The sequence below is a fragment of the Glycine max genome, chromosome 3, assembly GCF_000004515.6.
Source record: "Glycine max cultivar Williams 82 chromosome 3, Glycine_max_v4.0, whole genome shotgun sequence".
Classification (NCBI taxonomy): Eukaryota; Viridiplantae; Streptophyta; class Magnoliopsida; order Fabales; family Fabaceae; genus Glycine; species Glycine max.
Window position 1 is genome coordinate 232271 of NC_016090.4, and position 17015 is coordinate 249285.

Sequence of the window (17015 nt, forward strand, 5' to 3'; positions counted from 1 at the left end):
TATATATATATATATATATAAGGAAGAAGAGTTTTGGAAAGACGGTACCTTAAAATTAAGTGATGCACCAACAACCCCATCACCATCGTGCCATTAAAATTACAATTATTAATTTACTTAAGCTGCTACAAATTATACGTGGTCATTTGGTGGATGGGTTCACACTTCATATATAGATTCAAAAGGAGTAAAGAAGATTATACATATATAGCCCAATGCCATCAAACTTAGGTATGGCTGGTTTGCACAAAATTGCTTCGTTTCGCTGCCATCTCACTCACCCAGTTGCCCAAAATGCATTGTTCTCACTTTGCATGTTCTTACATTCCTACTATATCTTAACTGTATCTGGTTTCGACAATTTACAGGCCTATACAAGTGTCTGATCTGAAGTATTCAAAACAGAAGCTGGGCAAAAAACATTAAATTAATTTAATTCACCAACATAAAGGGTGATAAATTACACTTCTTCTCAATTGCTAGGTTAGTCTATGGCTTGGATGATTCTTTAACCAGCACGTGTCACCTGGACATGCGTGTGGGAGTAATTAAGGCCACATATTGTGAATCAGTAATTAAGGCCAACTTAATAGGCAAGTTCAAGTAAGCAACTTATTTCTTACTATAATAAAATTAGAGTTTTATGTTAATGAATTAAATAGATAATAATATTATAGTGGGTGGAGAGGGTTAGTGGAGCCGTGGAGGGAAACACAAACTAACTATAAATCTTCTATTTGGTGAGTTTTCTTCTTTTGCTTCTATGTTTCTGATGTACGTTGTTTGTGGACATGGATGCATGGGTCTATGGGTAAATGGTGTTTGGCAATGGCATCTTCATTCAATGGAGAATTAGAACCTTTTGGATGGGAAGACATAACGAAATTAAACAGAAATGTTAATATCTCTGTTACATGCATGGTGTCACTTTGAATGATGATGTAGTGGATATTGGAATTAATTGGGATAAGTAAACTCTGGAGAATGGTGCGTTTTGGAAAATTAAAGTTCCATCTGAAGTGCAATGCTTCTTCAATCGTCTACCGACAATGAATAACCTCTTAAGAAGAAATATTATATATTGTGGATGATCATATATAGATGCTCCTTCTGTCACCATGTGCTGTTTTCTTGCATTAAAAGCTATATATCAAGTGTGAACCTCGGTGTCATTTTGGCATTACTGTGTTACCTTTGGTATCAAAAATGCATTTTCTTCAACAATTCAACTGCATCAGGCAGTGGCAAGGAGGTAATTAAGAATGGTGTTATGGGGGGCGTTTACTTGGAATCTCTGGAGGATGCGAAATGCATGTTTGTTCAGGGGAGGTTCAATTCTTTTGACCATGGTAGTGTGATGGATGATATATCATATATATTTGTTTTTACTCTTGTCGGTTTATATACATCTTTCCTTTTGGTGGATCCACGACCACGACACGACCCTTCCTGCAGAACATATTTTGGGTGGGATTGAGATAAGTATAGCTTGTTGGTAACTTGTTTTCTCTTATTTATATCTTCATTTTGATTTAGATAACTTTTATCCTTTGTTTCCCAATCTCGTTATTCTTGCTCTTTATGTATTTCCGTTATGCATCGTTGTTTGCCGATTAAAAACTACTTACAAATCAGGAAGAGAAGTTTACTTAAATAATTTTATTTTAAAAAAAAGAGGAAGAGTGTACTTAGGAAAAAAAATGGGGAGGTGAGTAGATAGATACAAATCACAATGTGACCTAAAATGCATTTGGATAAATAACTTAATACTCAATCGATAATTTTTTTATCAAATAAAAACTTTTTCATAAAATTGACTTTGAAACTTATTAGAATAAATTAAAATATTTTGATAAACAAGTCTATAAACATAAGCTCAAATAAGTTAAAATCTAAAAAACACCCCTAAGTACAATCACATCAAAACCTTTATGCACAAACCCACATATAATCTAACTCAACATTTCTTCATGCATAGTTAGTGCCAAGGAAGCGAGGAATATGAGTGAACACTTTCGCCCAAAGAAGGCAGCAAAAATGTCTTTCACGTTAAATTTGTGAGTAAAAGGAATTCCTTCCACATAAAAAAAAAAATTAATGAAAGACTACAAAATTGGGTTTTACAAAGATGAAATAAGCTGCCCAACTAAACCTCAAAAAGTGAATAAAATGTTCGAATCCAAGTCCACCTATAAAACTCACTCTTGACCATACTCAAGGTGAAGGACCTCTTCTGTAAGATCGATCACTTCCTCCACCTCGATGTCCTTTGCCTCGTATTCCTCCTCTTCATCGCTAGCCTCTCCATCCCTGAGCTTTTGCCTCTGTAAACTCTCTTCCTCGTGGATCCGCTTCCATTCGTTAACCCACTTGTCCCACTCTTCTTTCAACATCCTGCGCTTCTCCCGCTCTTGTTCACTCAGCAGCAACGAAACATCTTGATCTTCTGCCTCGTATTTCTTACTGTACTTCTTCAAGTTCTTGGCAATCTCTTCCTCTTTCTCGGGAGTCAAGAAAGATGGTGGCCTTGGTCTCCATAAGAACTATATAGCAAACGAAAAAACAAATAAGAATGTGTGATTGATGAATGACTAGCACAGGATTATTACACAATAAAGGCATTCAGTGCCAAACATGCAGATTACCAATAAGGACTACAGTAACGATTTCAATGATTAGTAAAATTCTGCTATAAGAAAAATTTATGCTACCAAAGTATAGATTCAAAAATGGAGCATTACAATGTCCAAACCTATCACCATATGAACATACACATCATTCATTGTGCCATGGTAATACATGTATAATTGCCAACAATGCATCAAGAGCAAATGTCAACGTACCTGAAAGAAATGATCCTTCAGAATCCGATATAGATGCTTGCCATTGAAAGACCATATATTGAAACCATTCTCCATTTCATGAACTGAAGTCACTGCAGTTGCAACATATCTGCCATATAAAGAGAAAGCAATATAAGCTTGGGATAATTAACAAACCAACAATAAGCACTTTTTCAGTAAAGTGGCAAAAATCAGACACTTAATGACTAAGGTAAATACAATTTTAAACTGATTTTACAAAAGATTAACCTATGAACTGCCTTTATTAGCAATATCATTACTCATTCAGATAGACCATATACCTTCCAGTTGGATCCCATTCAATATCTGTTGCCATAAAATGTTCAGCAGTAGCCATGGTTTCAAGTTCATCAACGTTGTAAAATTCCAACTGTCCATTGAAGCCTTTCAACCCAGCCAGTACAATGTAGCGACCAGCAGGTGACCAAAACAGAGCATTTGCTTGCTTGCCCTTCAGAGTAGTGAGTTTTGAAACTCGGCTGTTCTGACCAGTACGCATGGAGTAAATGCTAACATCAGGCTTAGGGTTATCACCATGAATAACTGCAAACCTGTGGCCCTTTGGCTCCCAAGCAAATGCAATGATCTTATCATTCTTATTCTCAAGCTCCAAAACTTCAATTGGTATATCCCGTTCCTTTATACGGAAAAGCTCAAAGCCTGTGTATGTGCTTTTTTTCGTTTTCGTGTACCTCTCTACATTAACAGCAAGGTAGTCTCCATTGCTTTGCCAGTACATCTTGCAGTCACTGACACTGAAAAGGTTTTTCTGCCTGAGTTCCACTTTGCTGGGGATTTGAATCAGACTAACCTATAAATATGTCAAAGAACATATATATAATAATTGATAAATAATATAAGACCATTCATTATGATACCCAAGTAAAACAAAACTTTAAACCACATACATGAAAGAAAAAAACACACTTACCCTGGCAGGCTGGTTACCACCTCCCATCTCAGGAACAAAAAGAGCAATAATTGGATCAGTTGGAGACCAGCAGAAATCCATTATATTTTCAACCTTCAAAGATTTCTTGTCAACGAGAGAAAAGGTCTCTGTCTCATAAACGGAGAGTATATTTTTCCCCATCCTTGCAAAGTATTTATCATCTCTTCCACCACTCCATCTGCAAAGATAATGACAAGAATGAATAACTGCATAAGACACATGACAAATGCAAAAATAATTGCATGGGCTAGATTAAAAGAAAAAAAATATACTTGAAAACAGGCCATGAAACTCCAGTGACACCCCCAGCACCTCCGACTGCAAAATCATCAGCACTTCCTTTAAAGTCCCTCATCACTTTACCAGTCCTCACATCAAATAAATTTATCACAACTCTCTACAAAAATAAAAAGAGTCAGGGTTAGGAACAGTATCTAAAATACTATAAAAGAAAAACAAACAAAGAAGAAAGCGCTCACATTGGCATCTCGGGGATTGCTTGGTTCATGACTGCTATATGTTACCAAATACTTCTCACCAGGCGAAAAATCAATTAGTTTTACCTAAAAATATAATCATTAGTATGAAAAAAAAAATCCAAAGCCAAAGTGCCAAACAATGAGACAGCAAATCTCAAAGAAAACCTGAGGATGCGCATAACGCATAAGTCTATTAAAGCTTCCAGCACCTCCCCAGACTGCTGCTCCCTGTCTGTGAACAGTTGCCAAATATGTCCCCAAAGGAGACCATTGCACAAAACTCTCTGTCCAAAACTGTAATTAAAAAAATACATGAAAACCCAGGCCAGCAGCAATACAAAATCATGTAAAAGTAGGGCAATTGTAAATATTAACTAGTGCAAGATACTGAAATAAAATGTCCACGCACTGCACGCTTATAAACAGGATCAGGCTTTAAATGCCTGGCATCGTTCCACAAAACTTCAGTATCTGAACCAGCACGAATCACAAACTGATCCCTGGCCTTTGCATCAGTGAGCCAGTGTTGAAGATTTTCCTGTCAGAGATACCAACACCAAAGAGCATAAGAAATATCAATAAGGTACAAGGTTCCAGGGCAAAATCTACTAAATCATAAATCATAACTAAAATACAAACATATTTTTCAAACTTTAAGCTATACAACAAGTAAATCAACTATAGAAGGGAGGTTCATGAGAAAACCTGAAAGTGCTTTATAATACATCTAAATACTAATATAATCAGCAGAACCAAATTAAAAGGGAGCCAGTGCCTATATATTTCATAACATATTTTGAATGTGCAAATATATATTGGATGTAAAGCTAGCAAAAAGCATCATATAATCCAGATTATCATAGTATCAAAAGGGAACAATTGAGACAAAACTAGGCATAAGTCATGGCTACAATATACAGAAAGAAATACAATAATACAATAAAATATAAGTATATGAACCTTACCCCTGGAGCATATGGCTTAGTTTCGGGAGGAGCCCACTCATTAGGCACCTTCATGAATCTGTCAAAGTCATCAAACATGCTCACGGCAAATATGTGTGCACGGTCCAATTTGTACCCATGAGTCTTCTCTTTAGCAAGTTCAGCTTCCTAAGAAAATAACAAACGCCCAATTTAACCACACCCAAATAAAAAAAAAAAAAAACAAAAACTTACAATTCAATATCTCGACTAAAAGCACTTCCAACAACACAATTGACATTATTAAAATCACTAACAACAAACAAACAGGTCAACAATTTTTTTAGAAAGACCGAGCGTGCGTGTATACCTGAGGGGTATTGTACTCAATGAAGCAGTAACCTAGGGTTTTCTCGGTTTCAGGATCAACCGGCATCCAGAGGCCATCCTCCTTGATAACACCAATTTGACTATAAATTTTGCGAACCACTCCTTCGAGCTTCTCGAACTTCTCCCTCGGAACGACAGGGAGGTTATCCACGACAATGATGTTACCAAATCCAGACTCAAACTCGAGATTCTCCTCCTGGTAAACCTCCTCGTCATCACTATACAAAAGAAAGGAAACGTAGTCAGAACAGCAACCTAGGGTTTCGTTTCAGCGGCCAAAACAAGAGAAATTGATACCTGACGATGCCGCAATCTTCGCCGGTAGGGAGGCGAATGGCGTCGAGATCGAGAGTGGAGAGATCGACGCCGAGACGAAGCGACGTGTCCTCGATCTCCTTCATAATCATGACGTCCGCCATGACTGTAGGAAGCACAGCACAGTTTGGTTTCTAGGGTTCTCTCCACTTTCAGAAACGCAAAACCACAGTGCGGCGGCGGCTCAGGTAAGATAGGTTTCTCCCTCTTTTTTTTATATATAGTATTTGTTTTTTCATAATTATTTATTATAATCTATAACTATTCTCAATAATTATAAATTTCTGATTTCAATTACAATTTTCTTAATTTTATTTACATCTTTATAAACAGGTTACACCAATTACATATATATTTAATATTTTCAGTTTAGACACCAAGTGCCTGTCTTTTCCCTAATGTAGTATAAGTTTAGTGAGCTTGCAGTAAAATCGTTTAGTGAATTTTATAATTATTATTTAAAAAGTTATATTTAAAATGTATGATTTTTTTAATTATTTGTGAAAACTAATTTATATTTTATTTAGGTTGTTGAAAAATATATTTTAAGGAATTTTGTGATTTATGTTTTTGGAATAATAAAAAATTTGACAGGTTAAATTTATCTTTTCATTATTAGAAAAAAATACTTGTTTTGTACCTCATTATATGTTGTGCACTATTTTAAATTTAAATAAAACTAATTTAAAATAGATTTAAATTTAAGTATCAATAACAATTATTTGCCTTGAAAAAACTCAGTAACAAATGTTTTATTCCCAAAAAAAACAATTGAATGCGTGAATAACAGACATAAAAAGTTATTTCACGCACAACTTAGCCGCTCATACTCATAATGTTCGGAAAATTAACATTTTATTATATATAAAAATAAATTAAAGAGATAAACAGTTAATATTAAATAAAAAATATTTTAAAAAAATCCTCTGCTATATTTTTTTTACACTTTCAAATTGAGCCACTTAACAAATTCATCTTTTATAAGAAAAGTTTTGTTTGGTTACAATAAACAAGAGATGAAACGAAGAAAATTGTGTGGAATTTGAGTGTGCATTTGTGTTTGGCTGAATGAATTTGTGTGGGAATTTTTAAAATTTTATCATGAATCCCACGTCTTTTATTTCTTACCAATATTAAAATTTAAAAAGTTGTAATTTTCATTAAATTATAATCAATAACAGAGATTCTTTAAAAAAAAGTACATTAAAAAACAGTTATAATTTCTCATATCTGAAATTACCTATTACCTGTACGATAAGGAATACTCGATTATAGAAATGGGAATCAAGAGCGGAGGTACTACACCCCTCGGCATAGTCATCCTTACTACTTCTAATTTATACTTAGCTACATAGCCCAACCAACAAAATTAATTCAATGTAATGAGTACAACTCGTCAAAGCAAGAATTTTCGAAAAAACAGAAACAAAACTTTTGCAAGTTGACTAAATATCAATCAATTAAATTACAATTATTGTACAATCATACACAGAACTCCAACGGATATGTAAGGTGCAACTAAGAAAAAAGCTAGCGCTACAAAAGCTATCAATCAATCTTCTTTGAAGAAAGAAACTTCCTGGTGAGATCAGATTTCAATTTGCATCCAAGAGAATGTGTTTTGATGAATAAGCCACCAATCTCTTCCTCCTTCTGTTCGTATACGTAGAAAGCTATAAACGCAAAGGTAACCCCTGTAACCATGACAAGAGACAAAAATTAGTATCATTCCCATTGGGGGTACTGGGTTCAAACAACACACATAAGTAATATGAGGCATCGAAGAAGCTTGTCTTCTGGCAACAGCCCCGCCAAAAAGCGAATTCTGAATGCTGATTGCAATTTGCAAATGAAATTTTTTGAAATAAAAAAGTTATCAAACATGATTCAAAATTCAACCAATGTCACAAATATTGTGATTTGCAAATTCAAGTAATATAACATTGGCTTCCTGTCATAATTTTATTGGTTGCAGAAATAAATCCAATTAAATGGAGGCAAGCATAGCAGTATATTTTCTGCGCAGACAAGTTCATGTTGGCGCATGCATGTTTGTTTGTGTGTGAGAGAGAGAACCTATAGTATACAAGCTCTGCAGTGAAAAGGCTCCAAGGAAGCTGAGAATGAACAGAGAGAGAACAGCCTATTAATCAGCAAGGGAAAGAGTGTCAGTGCTTCTGATACTTAATAAACTTATACTCAGTAAATTGTCTGCATATGTAAGCTTGCTTATAAATAAACTTTCACATGGAAATTTTAAAACAAATGCAGTACAGATACCTTGAAGAACAGCACCCAATCATTCCCATCTGCAAGGGATTTCAAAACATTCACAGCAATATTCCATGATGAGGCTACTGAGAGAGCAATTTGATGAGACATATCTTCTGATAAGTGAAACCATGATTTGGGTATTTTCTCAAGAGTATACCCCAATCTGCACAAGCATTTAAAGCAGAGCAATAATTAGCATTTATTTTAACATTACAAACTCCAATGCTTCTAACAACTAGATTATCTTTATAGACATCATTGGACAAGTTGGTGTGACAACTGTAATATTCAACAGTACATAATGTACTTACATTTTTGCAGGTAGAATGCCATGAATGAATAAAAAGATCGATGCAAACAACAGAAGCTTTGTCAGAGCACTAATGATGGTATTTTCCGATGCAATGAAGTTGAAGTATATTGCAATCAAGACTAACAATGCGATGAAAGTTTGCTTTTTATCCTTCCAAAGCAATGTGTCGGCAACTGCAAATTAGCAGATCAATAAAACTTACAGAAATAAATGTAAACTGTAAAATTACTTCCACCATGAACTGGTTACAATGTTGTGTTGGTATAGTAGGTAGAAGAGATTTGATAGCATTGATCACACAAATAGATAATAACTGGTCAATTTAAGATAATCAATTAAGTTACAAACATTAACTTCAAAATTGGTTCAATTGTTGTTTTAGGCTTCTTAGAGCTAGCACATCAACCACATACATGCTTTATTACAATTTTAAAAAAGGAATTATCAAGATTGAGATATATAGATAATAGGTAGTATATGATAAGGACCTGCAGTAGTGAGCATAACTACAACTTCCTGCACTATCTGTTACAATTTTACCCAATTTCTCTGTCTTGGAAAATAAATGTTATGTGAATCACATGTCTATCAATATGCTCTTGATTATAATCTAACCAGACTCATGAGACAATAAAACATATGATACAGTAATATAAGAGCAGCAGCCATGTGCCTATTTTTATATGGCTATTAACAGTTTAATTCTACTTTACAATAAACCCAGACCAATTGTAAAAACAGCAAGTCCAGATTGCCCGAACAAAGAAATTAGATACATATAGTTGATTATTCACACCTCTTCCACTTCCAAGATATATGGAAGCTTTTGAGGAACCTTCTCTTTTAGTTTTAGGTTGATTTTCAGCCTTCAAGTGTGTGTATGATTCAATTGTCCTACGCAGACCCTCCTGCAAGAAACATTACAATCTCATTATTATGGGAGAAGCACGAGGCAAAAATTAGGATTAATGAATACACTCACTGCAATAGATGTAAGGACCTTGGTGCACTGAAATATCATCCACTTAAGAATAACATCTCATACTTGACTTCATAATATATATTATTATTAGATAATCTTAACTTGTTATCATCAGTGATTTTGGGGGCCTTGAGTTAGCCAAGTTCTCATGTTTTTTCTCTTTCAAAGTATGAACAAACAAGAAGAATGTCCATGATAGAGCATATATATTATAACTTTTCTGAAACGTCATAGAACCTGTAGAGTTACGATGGGTGCATAGCCAAGGCGATCCTTTGCTTTTGAGCAATCAAAAGTCCTGCTGCAAGACGTGAGTCTTATTCTTGAAGGAGTTAACTGGGGCACCTTCATCCCATATGGGCCTAGTAGCCTATATATCCACTCCACCAAATGTGCAAATGGCATGATAACAAAGGTAGGGATCTTTATTCTTGGCCTGCAAGTAACATGACTCAGATAACCAAGAAGAGGCATTGATAATGTTCATGTTTGTTTATCTGGACAAAAAGCATAATTATGTTCCTTATTTATTTTAAATATAAAAGCAAGAGACAAATACTTATGAATTATTGATTAATAATAGGAAGCCAATATTCTAATTTACATAAAGAAATCATCATCATTATGCAGTAAAATAGATAACAAATAATAGCCACTAGCCAGGCTAGCAAGACCAAAATTTCCATAATCCAACATCCCAAATTGACAGCAACTTCAGCCTAATCCTGCTGATAAGCACAACTTAAATTTGCATCTTTCATACAATTTTACAAAACAAAGAAAAAGGATGTATAAATGTTTACTGAGTATAATCACATAGAAATTTTATTTATAATCTGACAATTCCAAACTGCCACCCATGGGTGATGCAGACTAAGCATAACCTCAGATAATTTATGCTATATTTAAGTTTTTAAGTTTAGGAAAATTTTCCATATCTCTAGGTAGCCTCTATGTTTGATTAGGATTTGACTATTGGTTCAGTCTAGGATTATAAATACTCCTTTTCAGAGATTCAAATTGGTTTTTTCTATAAATTATTAAACATTAATAAAAAAAGAAAACTTGCAATTTTTTGCACGAAATTTGTGGGTGTTTTGAATCCTTGATTAATATCTAATGGTTAACAGTACGTAAGAACCTACCCTTCATATCCAAGACCTTCCACTACCACTGACACGAACTCCCAAAATTTCATAGGTTCCATATTTGTTATGAAATATGCCTACAAAACAAATATCTGTTAGCAAGAAAATATCACAACAATTGCTAAGTTTTCTAACTTGCAAATCAATCACTTTTCCCCCCTCCTTTAGTAGAAGAATGTAACAATTCATTCTTAGTCTAACAAACTAGGTCACTGATAGTGACAAGTCTTTCCTAGCAGGCATTTTTTCATGTTTCCTCATTTTCCCAAATGAAGAGAACTACCCTTCATCATATCGTCATCATTTAATCAATAATTTACATCTTCCCAAGTATACACCTGTGAAGAAACAACAACCATTCAGCAATGAAGCTGCCCTGTCCAAACCTTGAAATATATCATTATCCCTGTATGTATGCCTTTTAATTTTCATTTACAAACACAAATAAACAAAAGAGGATAAGCAATAACAGAATCTTTCAGTGGTACCTCTCCTGCCGCTTTTTCTGAAACTGGTGCTTCTGAAACTAGAGCTCGATCAGCACATATATGGGCATGAGCCACATTTTCAACATATGTGAAATCATAAACGTTATTGCCATCACCAATAAGGAACTGGTCAAGAGAGAAATATAAATAAGAGAACAAAAAAGAAAGGTTGAAGAAATTTTCTGCTAATGAGTAGTTAAATGTGCATATTGTTTTGCAACCATTGTTGTACATATCCCTCCAAATGTGATACACCAAAATGTAGTCTTAGTCCAACTTCATGCAATTTGTGGATAGTTTCCCATTCATCAAGATGGTCGGTCCTAGGGCTAATAAATATTTTAAGATTACATTGTCAATAGTGTTCAATTAGTTATTTATCAAGACCCAACATATGCACAACAAAATATAACCTTTAGCACAAACAGATCCAAGAATCAGCACCGCTGAACACACCATAACATCAGTCAATAAGCTAAAAAAACTCAGTCAAGCTAATGATTAACATATATATGTCATTACACTCAACTGCAAGGCATGGGCTTTAGAGCATAAAAGCAGATCCAATAGAAATGAAGCTTCCTTTTAGTCATATGCGATACAATAGACAAATTCCAAGCCTTATAGGTCATATTTAGGTTTCTAAATTACTTCCAAAGTAAGTTACATTTTACATATATGGAAAATAAAATAATATATATCCATAGGAGGAAGAAAAACAAGTACCTTAGATTTTCCTTTTCTGGCAGCATCAACTAGTGAAGGCACCAACAACCTGTCACCAGGCCCAAAAATGCTGCTAGGGCGTATGCAGCACGTTAGGAGCCCATTAGTCCCATTAGCTTTAATAACCAATGCCTCACCCTCAGCTTTTGTCGCTGAATAATGATCATTAGGCTGAAACAAACCGAATTCAGCTCAGGACTACCCCCAATCGATCTAATAACAAGATCCATAGATAAACATATAAACATATCATTTTCAAGTTCCATACGAGAAAGAATGAAAGCCGAAACTAATAAACACGTTCGAATACTTATTGTTATTTAAGTAAAAAAAGAAAAGAGTTGCTAAAAGTGTGTACCGAATGCGCATAAGGCATTGTTTCGTTTCCATTATGAATTCCATGAACGCCGTCGAAGACGACGCTGGGAGAGCTGGTGTAAACGAGACGCTTCACGTTCAGCTCCACGCAAGCATCGATGACATTCTTGGTCCCTTCACAAAAAAACCAAAAGATCTCAGCCGGATGGATTCAAACTTGCAGAAGAAGAGTGAGATTTTTATTTACCTTGCACATTGACGGAATGATGAAGCTGGTAGTTGTTAATGGAAGAGTTCGGAGCAGCCATGTGGAACACAACCTCAACTCCCTCCAACGCTGCACTACTCATACAACAACAGCAACATTAGTGTCGTGCGTGTCAGAGTGAGAAATGTTGAGAGAATAGTTAGCTACCTTTTAGAAGTTGGGCCTTGTTGCGAAGATCAAGGGAGACATATTGGGCCCGGCCCGAGTGCAGGGCCTGGCCGAGAAGCCCTAACTGCTCGGCGGGCTCGAGAACAATGTTGGCCTCCAAATCGGCGATGCGAACGCAGTACTCGTTGTGACGGATTAGCATTTCCACTAAATGCCGAGCTGCGAAACCACGACCTCCGGTCACCACGCACCACTTATCTTCCGCCGCTGCCATACTCAAAACTCAAACACACACCACGCTCTCACCTGATTCGATTCGAAGAATCGCAGATTCACACTAAGGATGTAGATCTCGCCGCAAACACGCGACCAACGGCGGAGCGACGCGGCGGTGGAGTGACGGAGGAGCGAAGAGAAGCGAAGAGAGAAAATGGACAAGTGAGAAGGCCAGTGGAGAAGCTTCTCGAAAGGATGATAAAATGAGGCACCAACAAGGAAGAGTTTTGTTTTTTCTTTTTCAAAATAAATTGTGACGTTGGAACAAAATTAATCAATTAATTTTACTACTCAATTAAAGGCATCATTATTTTAATCTTAATTATAAAAAAAAAAAATTTCCATCAATTTTTAATATTTAATTTTTTATATGTAATAATTCAAAAAAATTAATAATTTAATTTAAATCATAATTAAGTAAAAAAATAAAAATTTCTTATAATTTAAACAAAATTATAAATAAGTATCTTAAAAGTAACATGACATTATGAGAATAAAAAAAAAACTTTACATGCTCTTAAAAAACCCAACATGTACGATGATGCCTCACGACGTTGGCAAGGAGAATATCCAACACAAACAAGGCTTGTGAATTGAGAACTACAGCTTTGATTTAATTCCTTCCACAATAGATCGTGTTTCTCTTTGCAAGAAGAGGATAGTGTTTCTTCTTCTTCTTTGCAACGTTTGACAGTTGGGAGAAGAGGATAGTGTTTCTGAGCTGAAAACGAAAGGGAATTATCTTTGCAACTCGACAGAGTTGAAGCTGGTGGTTTCGAGAACTGGTGCAGTTAACTGTGTAGATGCAGACTCTATTTCGGACCTTGATCTGCTAATGAATTTGTGTGATGAGTTGCAGGAAGGAGACAGTTTGGTTCGATGTCTTAGTGTGATGTTTTAAAGGCAAATATTATGTCAAGGGAGGTTAAATTGTGATTTTAGAAATTTTTAAAATCTTGTCGTAAACAAATAAAGTTTTTGTTTGAAAGAAAGATTTTGTAAAATAAATAATAGATTTTTTAAAACACAATAAAAAAGATTTTACAAAGCAGAATAAATTTCCAAATATCTAATAGCAAATTCAAAACCTAAGTTAATTAAAGCAGAGAGTAAGTAAGTAAAGATAATTTGTCTTCACCATTAAGACTATGTTCAATTGTTGACAAATTATCAAGTTTCACCACCTTTTCACAAATTACAAGTATTATGTCACTATCATTTCTAACTCTACAAATCAAGTTCTACCCCAAACTTGATCACCACTCAGTATTTTTTGTTTTACCAAACCACAACTAACTATAAACAAATAATAAGATATTTGTTGTTTGTGTTTGCATAATTTTTAGTTTTTTCTCTTAATATATTCGAAGTGTTTTGTTTTGCTCTTTTTTACAAAATGAACAATGTATGATTGTGTTATATCTTCAAATGTTCGTTGTCTCATAATTGTTAGATTTCTTTACTTGTTCTTCATCTGATGATAATGGTTGTTGGAGCACTAAATGTAGGTCCTTTCTCCATGTAGAGAACCCACTTTGTTTAGCTTTCCTATTGAACACTTTAGCAGAAATTTACTTCTCATTTGTCAGAACAAGTATTCGCAAGAATATACAAAAAAAGTTTTTTTTTATAGAAAGAACAATGAATGTTTGCACGCAAGGTTCATGTTTTGTTCTTCATGTTTCCTTTAACCTGTAGATGAAAATGCAAATTTCCATTTAATCTTCATTCTCTTTCATTTCTGTCTCTATATTCGTGTGCGGTAATGTAAACAATGAGACAAAAACCATCTATGCTAATTGATGTTATGAGAAATTAGTTGTTCCACTCTATGTCCCTTTTCAAACTACCCCTCAAAGCATACAATAAAAAGGTTGTAGTTCCTTACCTGTAGTGTTTGTGACTATTATGTCATCATTTCCTGTCTTTAATATGCCAGGCACATATACTAAAGTGTTGTTACTCCCCCGCAGAATTAGAGAGCTTAATAAGCAGTGTTTATTCTTCTTGGTTTTATCTGTATCCCATAGCCTACACAGCTCTTTCAAATTTCCAAACCATACCTGTGGTGAGGCCATACTAAGCCTTTTTACGTGTAGTATTGGTTTACTGTTCAGATTTTTCCTGTAGCTAAGTGGATACTTCACATAGATTCTTCCTTCTCTCAGAATGTATGAATCAGTTATGGTTTGAACTTGGTAGGCACATTGGTTTTAATGTGTTATTTTCAAAATAGGTATTTTAAACCACTACACATGTTAATGAATATGTTGCCTAGATAATCTTAGTCTTGTAGTTGCTACCTGGCCTTGTGTGTGTGTGCATAGGGGAATGCTAACCAGCTCTTATGGGTTATTTTCAATACAAGTTTTTTAAACCACCGCTTAGAAGGTTTTTAATGTCAGTTTTTTCAACTATGTAATAAAATCATTCCCCAGTTTGATTTCAAATGACCATCATACGTATGTATTTACATTCCCTTTTCTTATGGCCTCTTTCATAGTATAATTTGAGGAAGCCCTATATGCAATTTGGCAAAACGAGTTTTAAAATTACTGCTTGATAGTTGATACTTTAATGTAGTATATTCGATTCTTGTGTCCTTGTAAATACCCGTTTTGGTACATCAGAAAACGGAAGAGAAAAAAGAAACCAAGAACAGGATCTACTTTAAGAAAGAGTAGTAGAAGAGAAGACTAATATTTTTTAAAATGTTAACATTATCTATTAAAAAAGGTTGGATTTCCTTTTATTTATTTTTTATTTATTGAGTTGGATTGTATATATATTTATGTGTTTATATAAGCATATCTTGGCAAGTGGGTGGGTATTCCTTTTGCACACTTAATGTCCGAAGAAAGATACGAAATTATGCTTCTACCAGTAGTTGTTGGGTACAATAGATTAATAAGGAGTTATTCTTATACAACTCGCACGTAGTGTGGTCGATCGCATATTTGAATTTAAATTAATGGTTTGAATATATTTTTAATATTTGTAATTTAATGTTTTTCTTTATTTTTCATTCTTCTAATTTTTTCTAGTTTTTATAAATTATTTTTTTTATTTTCAGTTACTTTAGTTAACGTTTTAAATAATAAAAAAATTATTTAAAACATTATAAGAATGAAAAATAAAATAAACATAATTTATAAAGACTAAAAATAAAAAAATAGTTTTACATGTATGGAAAATAAAAAATAATAAGAACTAAAAATAAAAAATAATTATATAGCAAAGCTAAAAAAATATGTAAGTTTAAATTAAATTTATAATTTGTAAGAGAATATTGATTAATGGAATGAAATGATCTTAATCGAATTGTTTATCAACGGTAAAATTTTTGAATAAGAAAAGGTTAATACATATTTAATCGTATAGGATGAATTTGTCAATTCTCAGGGTGTGGATCATCATTGGACCACACATGTAATGAATTTTATCATAATCATAAATCATGCCCTCAAATAATTATGTTTAACTCTCGTGCTTTGAATCAGCCAAAATTAATTAAACCAAATTATTGAACAAGTGATTTAATCGCTACAACTTAAATTAACCTTTTCCAAGTTAATATTCTTTACTACTCTCACTGTCCATCGTCATATAAGAAAAACAAAATTCTACAAATAATCGTCATGTTAGTTTTGAATGTACCAATATTTTTTTTCTAATATTTTTTTATAATATTAATGATATGAGTTATAAAAATTAAAATGAATTAATAATGATAAAGTTAATTTTATAAAATTATTATTTTCTTTCATTATTTATTAATTTTTGTTGTTGTAATACAACCCAAGAGTAACAACTAATAAAAAAACTTGGTGTAAAAAATTCAACTTCAATATAAAAAAAAGTAAATGATTGATTGATACCTGCTGAGTGTTGAAATCATTATTGGCAATTGTGAAACTTTGTGTTATATGAATGTCATCTTCCTCCAAACTCATTATGATTGCCATGCACCTCTTGTGAATCAATTCTCTTATTTTCTTTTTCCTGATGAAAGCAAGGTAAGGGAGAATGAATTTCTTCCTAGTTATGCCTTGGTCCAAAAACTACAAAAATGCTTGTATATTTAATTTTTTTTAAAGCAAATTTAAACAGAAGCACAAAACAATTGATTAAATAATGTAATAAAATGAATGTTTGCTTTCATTGAGAGTCGAACTCAAGACCTCCCGCTTC

The 17015-nt window shown here is 33.8% G+C and overlaps 2 protein-coding genes across 3 annotated transcripts; both read right to left on the reverse strand.

Moving 5' to 3' along the window:
- Positions 1 to 2002: 2002 nt before the first annotated feature.
- Positions 2003 to 6123, reverse strand: LOC100779711 (eukaryotic translation initiation factor 3 subunit B). The gene is made up of 11 exons (XM_003522054.5): positions 5906 to 6123; positions 5589 to 5826; positions 5261 to 5407; positions 4705 to 4833; positions 4461 to 4589; positions 4296 to 4379; positions 4089 to 4213; positions 3796 to 3994; positions 3146 to 3675; positions 2844 to 2952; positions 2003 to 2543 (listed from the first exon to the last, which is right to left on the reverse strand). The coding sequence occupies exons 1-11, from the start codon at positions 6025 to 6027 to the stop codon at positions 2199 to 2201; spliced, it is 2157 nt and encodes a 718-aa protein (XP_003522102.1). The 5' UTR covers positions 6028 to 6123; the 3' UTR covers positions 2003 to 2198.
- A 1246-nt stretch (positions 6124 to 7369) lies between these two features.
- LOC100799363 (3beta-hydroxysteroid-dehydrogenase/decarboxylase) lies at positions 7370 to 13055 on the reverse strand. Of its 2 annotated transcripts, none has more exons than XM_003522067.5 (12): positions 12588 to 13055; positions 12420 to 12509; positions 12213 to 12346; positions 11855 to 12025; positions 11129 to 11254; positions 10638 to 10717; positions 9730 to 9928; positions 9307 to 9418; positions 8509 to 8683; positions 8204 to 8360; positions 8000 to 8066; positions 7370 to 7617 (listed from the first exon to the last, which is right to left on the reverse strand). In XM_003522067.5, the coding sequence occupies exons 1-12, from the start codon at positions 12820 to 12822 to the stop codon at positions 7472 to 7474; spliced, it is 1692 nt and encodes a 563-aa protein (XP_003522115.1). In that variant the 5' UTR covers positions 12823 to 13055; the 3' UTR covers positions 7370 to 7471. The 2 variants fall into 2 exon arrangements, with proteins under 2 accessions (XP_003522115.1, XP_006576286.1); XM_006576223.4 differs by having other exon boundaries at positions 12420 to 12514; positions 12588 to 12627.
- Between the last annotated feature and the right edge of the window lie 3960 nt (positions 13056 to 17015).